This window comes from Austrofundulus limnaeus, unplaced genomic scaffold (assembly GCF_001266775.1).
Source record: "Austrofundulus limnaeus strain Quisiro unplaced genomic scaffold, Austrofundulus_limnaeus-1.0 Scaffold112, whole genome shotgun sequence".
Lineage (NCBI taxonomy): Eukaryota > Metazoa > Chordata > Actinopteri > Cyprinodontiformes > Rivulidae > Austrofundulus > Austrofundulus limnaeus.
The window spans coordinates 138,625-146,772 of NW_013952514.1; the positions used below are offsets into that span (position 1 = coordinate 138,625).

Genomic DNA, 8,148 nt, shown 5'->3' on the forward strand with positions numbered 1-8,148 from the left:
ATACTATACTATACTATACTATACTATAATAAACTGTACTGTGCTTTACTATACTATACTGTGCTGTACTATAATAAACTAAAATATTATGTTCTGTTCTGTAACATACTAAACTAAACTATAATACACTGGCATTTATTTTATTTTTATTTATTTATTTATTGTGTTTCAGTGCTGTCCAATTTCTACTTTGTCAAGACTAATGAGCTCCTACTCCCTCATTCCCTAAAAAAATAAGTTAAATGCACTGAGGACAAAATTCTTCTGATTATGGCTACACATTTGTACAAACAGAAGTGCTTAGATAAAATAAAATGGCAAGAAATACAAGTCTACTAACCCTAGTAGTCCACAAATATTCCCTTACAAATTTCTGTGCATTGGTTTGGTACATTATGAACATTTTGGCTGGTATTTAACCGCTTAAACGCTAAAAGGCACGGCATGCAGAAGAATGCAGAAGCCTGCTCTGTGTTGTTTGACGTTTTGACAAGTCAGTGATAAGACACGATACACAAGTGTGTGAATGTGTGTGTGTGTGTGTGTGTTTCTGTCACTTCTATAAACAAAAGTTCAACTTTTTTCTTTCTCAGACTTTTAGCAGAATGTTTTCCCGTTGATGCTGTGCTTTATCCTGGTTATGATCCTGCCTTGGCATAGTATCCGTCTGCTAAAACAAACCAAAAGATCAGGATTGTCTGCAGTGACCTGCGGTTGTTTGAGGATGTCTCGGCCGTTGACGCTATGCATGTTATTTGCCACATTCAGCTACATCTTTGCATCTACAGAAGTTTGCACCAATTCTTTCTTACCAGGAGCAAAAGGTAGGCCAGAGCACAAATCTGATTCAGCCATTCAAAATGCAGACATCCTATTTAAAAAGTTGTTTTTTTTTCTGAGATCATAGTAACTGTGTGTGAGAGTATAAAACTGATTGAGGATATACCCCCAGTAGATTTTAGAGTCTCCAGAGCTAATGATGAAGCCACACAGTATTAAATACCCAGGAGTTTACAAGCAAGCTGTCTGCTTAGCAGTCCTCTGGAAGGGAATACCTCCCTGTGTGTGATTTTCATTTTACAACATCCAGTAGTTGTCTTCCCTGCTGATTCAGACAGACAGACCTCATAAAATAGAAAGTTGAGCTATGCTTCGTTTTCTTTTCAGCTCTTTTAACACAAGTTAGAAACACAGAGGGTTCTGGCTCTAATAAAAGCAGCAGGATGGTTGTGAAGCAACTGGTACGCTGGGGGAAAAAATTAAAATAAATCTTATCTGTTTTTTAATGAAGTGGAAGTACGAATTAAAAAAAACTAGGTGACTGGTAGCTTCAGAGACACGTTTATGGCCTTCTAGTGAAGTTTATGTCTCAGCCGGAAAGTCCCATTGTGTTGGTGTGTGTATTTAGACAGCTGCCACTAGACTGGACTGATTATTTGTTCAAGACTCATCCAGATAGTACCGACCACAGAGTCCACCTCGGAGCAAATATTTCGGTGGGCGTCGGTTGTTCATTTTTCTCTGTTCCATAAAACCCCAAAAATGCTTTATTTTTTTTACATTTGACATGAAGGATCACAACTTCTTGTGGCACCTTAAGTACTTAAATGAGGCATTTTAGTAAGTTTATGGTCTTGGTAGAGTAATTCAAAGAAAGATGGAATGTGATCCAGACGATGTTGCCTGAAAAGTGCAGTTAGCTTGTTCTAAAACTTGATCTATGGAAAATAAATGATTACTTTGCTGCCAAATTTTCTGTTCAAGCGTGCAGGATGGGAATTGTTTTGACAGCAGCAGCAAAAAGGACTGCTTTGATACATTAAGAGACGTTTTAACGTCTCTTATCAAGAATTTAACAGTCATTCGCCAAAAAGCATTTTTTCCTACACCTCAAGTTTAAGGTTTAAACTTTGAAAAGTATGTTATGTTGTTATTACAATTGTGCGCTGGTTCTAAAAAAAGGCCATTGGTTTAGCAGAAAATGCAAAAGGGAAGTTCAAATGTCAGTAAAACGCTGAGAAAAACTTCCATGCAGTTTTCTTTTACTTACAATCCAAACTGGCAATTGGAACGCAAACAATGTATGTTCACCTGCAGATTTGTGTTGAAACTGTATTGTGATTCTGATGGTTTTGATAGCTGAATGTTTGCCATTTTTAACAACTTTACTGAAACTGACAGAGAGGAGATCAGTGTGAAAGATGGAAATTTATGACAAACATTTAAGCCGGATACTGAAATGATGAAAATCAAAAATACCAACAGGAAATTAAAACAATCTAAACATGTAAGACTTCCGAGATATTTTCTGCAATTCTTAGTGGTATTTTCCAGTCATAAAAAGCCCAAAGCAGCTCTTTAGAGGTTTCTGTGGAAAGGTTATTAATGACTGAATACCTCACTTGTATAGCTCTTTGAACAACCTCATTTTGAAGAAATCCATCTAGCCGTTTTATGCCTGTCTTTCTAGAGTCTCCTGGGTTTCACCCCAGAGTCTCCTCCCTGTTGAACATAACAGGAATACATCCCCAAGGAGGCATCGTGGGGGTATCCTTACCAGATGTCCGAACCACCTCAACTGGCTCATCTCAAAATTGGAGGAGCAGTGGCTCTTGTCCACGTCTCTTTGGAAAACAACACTCAAAGGAAGAGCCCAGCTACCCTGTGGAGAAAACTCACTTTGTATGTGAGAGTTTGATCTTTCAGTCACTACACACAGTTTGTGACCATATGTGAAGGTAGAAACAGAGCCCGACCTGGAAACAAAGCTTTGCTTTACAGCTCAGCTCCCTATTCACTACAGTGGACTGATATAGAGTATGTAATCCCACAGAAGCTGTGCCAATCCGTCTGTCGATCTCACTTTCTATTCTTGCCTCACGTGTGAACAAAACTCTGACATACTTGAACTCCACCACCTCATTCCAAACCTGTCCACCCTATTTTGACTAAGGAGCATGGTCTCACATTTGGCAGTGTTGATTATCCCAGCTGCTTCACACTCGGCTGTGATCCGCTCCAGTGAGAACTGAAGATCATGGCACACTGACGCCAACAGGCTCACATCATTCCCAGTAAGCAGAGACAGAATCCTAAAGTCACTGAACCACTTTTCCCCTACGAACTGGTGAAAACAGGCATTCCAAAGTTTGCAAAGTTCAAATTTCACCCTGAACGGGTCTTATTGCTGGCAATGCAAACCAGACTCTTGCACCATTTGCATAGGGACTGAAAGCCCTATAACAGCAAACCCCCATTTGCATATTCACAGAGCAACCCGCAGAGGGTATCCTGGGGGCGTGGCCAAATGCCTTCTCCAAGTCCATACGACACAAGTAGGCTGGTTGGGCAAACTTCCATGACCCCTCAGGAACCCTAGCAAGGCTAACTCAGTGTCCATGCCTAGGATGGAACCTGCATGCTTCCTCCTAAAACCAAGGTTCAACCATCAACCTCAGACCGCCCACTGTACTGGGGAGACTGAGGAGTGTGATTCCATTTTTGAAGAAATAGAGTTGAATTCTGACTGACTTAATGAGCTAATCAGAGCAACACCAAAGTGGATTGCTCCAGTTTTAAAACAACTGCATTCTCAAAGGTTTTGAGGAGTTCGTGCAAATAAATCCTTTATTTGTTGACAGTTTTTCATTACATTATTCTGGCAGAAATAACGTATTCCTGCAGGCAGTTCCCCAGGCTGCTCTAGAATTGCTACAACTTGTTTCCTCTGCCAGTATTAGTCATAGTAAAATTCTGAATAATTTTACACAAATAACCAGGTAATGCAAAACTGACAACAATGTAAAGATTTATGCAATAGTGTGCAAAATCTAATAACCTTTTGTTAGTTGTAAGTAGTAGTTAGTAGCAATCATTTTGATCCAAATGGACTAGCCATCAGCTCGTCAATCCAGTCAGAATTTAACCTTTTTATTAAAGTAGAGGTTGTTCAAACGGCAATCTACAGCAGGTAAGATATTATTATATGTTTATCAACTTTCAACAGATCCCCACCATCATTTCTATAATGAACCTGCTTGTATCAGAGTGAGGCCTTCTTCAGTTGGCTGCGGGATAGAGGAAGAGGAAGTCATAACCTGGACATTTACATGCAGATTTGTCTGGAGCTGAATAAAGGTAGAGTGGAGGTGTACAGACCGAGTTATAGTAATATTTTTTTTTACTTTTGAATTTAGGAGACCAAGGTGAGGCCGGAGAGGTTGGGGAGCAGGGCAAACTGGGGAAGACTGGACCACCAGGGCATTCAGGTAAAAAATAAAGTTTATTAAATTATTTATCCATTGATGGTTGACTGAATGTCACAATTCAAAGCAAGTCTTTTAATTTTGTTTTCAGTTATTTCTCTTTACTTTTTGGTAAAGTTGGTAAAATTAAACAACTGATTCATTAAAATGAGCAACACTTTAAAAACTCACCATTTTTCTAAAGAAAATGTGATGTCATTTTCAGCTGCGGTGCTACAAAAATAGCTCATGGAAACTCACTTCTCGGTTTAGAATAGACTTCATTTTGAATAAATGTAAATGTGTAACCCTGTGACGCATTAAACTCAGAAAATCCTGTTTCACTGTTCAACAACACGTCTGCAACATTAAAGGTTCTGAACAGTCAGGATGAACAAAAAGAAGGTCATCTGGTGGAATTGACTGGCTTTAGTTTATTGTGCTTCACATTGACAAATAAAATCATCACATAAATACAAAAAAAATCTGATGTAAAGGTTTTAAGCTTCAAAGACAAACAGGAGCACTCTACTCATGTATTAAACTTTGTCTCAACTCTGAAGATTATATAAAACAAAACAAAGAGACAGACAGACCAATGAACGACAAAGACCTGTGAACTCCTGCCCTCACCCACATTCTGTTGTTAGCCAACCAGTAGCACATTTAAAAGGGAATAGAGAAGGTTTACATTTTTTTAATCCTACGGTTTTACCAGGTCCTGAAAATATTCAAATTTGACCTCAGATATGCAAAAAACACACAACAGGTTCCATTATGTCATCTGTGTGGTAAACAAAGACAAATCCAAAATAGAAAATGTGAAAAAACAAAGTCCAACCTTGCTGCTTTCATAGGATTTAACTCTCCTGATGCCCCGGCCATTTTGGTAACAGGAGGAAAAATATCAACCAGGTCAAACAGACTTCCTTCACTTATCTTCATCAATGTTGGCGCCTCTATAAATGCAGGAGTTTTAGAGGTTTGCTGCCCTGGAACACACAGTTAACACAATGCCAGGTAGGAAAGGCATCAGCAATGACCTTAGAGAAGGAACCGCTGTCGCACATCAATCTGGGAAGAGTTAAAGGTCGTTTCCAAAGAATTTAGAGTTCATCGTTCTACAGAGAGGAAGATGATTCACAACTGGAAAACATTTAGCATAGTTCACATTTTATTAAATTCACCCCAAAGTCAGACTGTGCAATGATCAAAAACATTGCAAAAAACCCAAGAGTGCCATCACAGACACTTAAAGGTCTCAGTTTGCAGGTCAAATATTAAAGTTTATGACAGAAAAATTAAAGAGGAAAATATGGATTAAATTTGAGTTGTTTGAAAGAGTTGTCAGGAGAACAACTCTACTCTCTAAAACCAAAGTGGCAGCTTGACTTCAACTTGTAAAGTCTCATCTGGAACAACACCATTTGGACAGACAAGACCAAAGAAAAGATATTTTCCCATAATGCAGAGCAGAAAAGCTCAAACACCTCATGCCAAATGTCAGCACAGTGATGGTTTGGGCATTTTGGCGCCATTGAGTCGATCATGAACTCCTATGTAGATCAAAGAATACTAGAATCAAATATGACGCCATCTGCCCATCTGCAAAACTTGGATCAAACTGGGTCGTGATGCAAAAGGACAGTGATCCCAAACACATCAGCAAATCTACAACACAACAGCTAAGAAAGAAAAGAGTCAAGGTGGTACAATGGTCCAGTCAAAGTCCAGAACTCAGCTTGGTTGACAGGCTGGTTGCAGAGCACTAACAACCCACTTAGCAAAACTTGTCACACATTGCACAGATGTAGTTTGCCAGAGGTGGTCCATGCATGGGCCAGCACCACATAAACCCTACCACAATCGGGCCAGTTGTGGCACACCATCTTAAAAACAAGGCTGTCAGTGCCAGACCTGACCCGCATCCGGTTGACAAACCACTCACCATCAGTCAGCCAGCAGTGCCAGCTTGACACCAGATTCCTCCACAAGTCATTTCAATCATTTTAAAACCTGATATGAATCAGATTATAAATATTATATTCTGATGCGTAAAACTCTAGATGAACGTCCTTTATTCCACGACTCCGTTCACACACAGATACGTGAGATATGATGAACAGATGATGCTCAACAGTAAAAAACACTGTTTTTCTTTGTAAGGAAAAAAACAACTGCTGCTTCCTGGCTGCCTTCCTTTTTTTCTCTCTCTCTCTCTTTCCGCAGTTGTTCAAAAACTTCACACAACGGCACACATGCCCACAATTTCATTTACACAAGACAACACAATTCTCTCATCACGCCTGAAACAAACAACCGGGGACTGTCGTCACTATCCAAACAGAGCAGGCATGTACCGTATATGTAAACCTCTTTCAACTTTTCAACTCTCGCAGACATCGTTCGAATGTATAACAAAGCCAGTCATTATGGTTTTTCGGCCTGTGTGCTTGCTGACAGGCATGAACGCAGGTCCCTGCAATGATTTTGTTACCGTAGCATGTCGGCTGCTCAACAGATGACGCATGAGTTCCCAGTCTTCAATGGAGGCAGCGTTACAGGAAACAGTTGTTTAACTTTGGAACCTTAAAAAAGGAATTCATGAATCTCATTGGGCAAAAAATATATATATTTATAGTCATTTCTACAAACCTTGTAACATCAACACACTTAGCTGCGCTTTGATGAGTGCTGCTACACAAGTTTCGGTTTGTTTAGTCAAAAGGAAAGCGAGGCCTTTGGAACACGAGCTCATTTTTACTGAGAAAATAATATTTAATGAATGATCTCATTAAAGTTCCACTTAGTGTTGTTTATTTTTGCTCTCGGAGTGTTTCTGAGGTAGCGTTGAGTTGTTAAAATGTGTCTCCGCTTCCATGTTTCAGTGAAAAACGTGGCCTTCACCCCCCCGATCCTCCGGCAGCTGGAGAATCCAGTCGTTAAACCAGTTGGAGGTGTTGGCCACTATAAAATGGGGGCTGCAGTGATATGGCGGGTTGTTATCTAGATACTTGGATGGATCGTTTAACTGGCGAGCGAACGCGCTGGCAAAACAACATTAATCAGCTGTTACACACACACACACACACACACACACACACACACACACACACACACACACACACACACACACACACACGCACGCACTGAGAGTATGAAAAGAGAGCAATACAAAATCCCTTTTCTTCCTGAAACACAAAACAAACTCGTCTATAATCACTTCTCACGGCGGATTCTCGGGACAGCACTGTTCAAATATTGACTTTTGTGAGAGTGCTCCTTAAATACTCTCAGAGAAGATTCCTGAAAAATTACCATCAGATTGCTGTGAAATTTCCCAAAGACCAGAACGTTGTGGACCGCACACAATCCACAAGACCTGACACCTTCTGCCAAACACTTCTCACAAATCACAGAGAAGAAAACCCAACATGGGCCAATGGGAATGAGGGATAAGTAGTCAGTGTGTGTCTGAGTGTGTACTTCATGACTCCCATTGGGAACTTATCCCAACCGTACTGGGACCAGGGCATTAGTAGAAGTCTGGTGATGGTGAAGATTAAATTCTGGTTATAGCCCCTCTGCCAAAGCCTGGACAGTTTGGTTTGTGTGTCAGCATGTGTGTTCTACTGTGTTAGCTAAAACACTAACACAATTGAGAAACACCTTGGGATATCCCACAACGTTGCACAAAATGTTATTTTCAAGCTTTGACTAAAGCAGCTACTAAAGCCCGCCATTTTTCAACAGATAAGAAGATATTAGGTATGAATTGGTGACAGTTCAGGTTAATGTTTATCTCTAATATAGCCACAATAAATATAAATTAGTTTAAAATCCTCCATAGCTGTAGGCTGTGTGTGTGTGTGTGTGTGTGTGTGTGTGTGTGTGTGTGTGTGTG

The 8,148-nt window shown here is 40.0% G+C and overlaps 1 protein-coding gene across 1 annotated transcript in view; it reads left to right on the forward strand.

Moving 5' to 3' along the window:
- The first annotated feature begins 487 nt into the window (after positions 1-487).
- colec10 (collectin sub-family member 10 (C-type lectin)) overlaps positions 488-8,148 on the forward strand; it is a 16,284-nt gene continuing 8,623 nt past the window's right edge. Inside the window, exons 1-2 of the mRNA XM_014014241.1 lie at positions 488-824; positions 4,197-4,268. Coding sequence (XP_013869695.1) covers positions 620-824; positions 4,197-4,268 — 277 coding nt within the window. The 5' untranslated portion in view covers positions 488-619. The remainder of the gene's footprint in view (positions 825-4,196; positions 4,269-8,148) is intronic.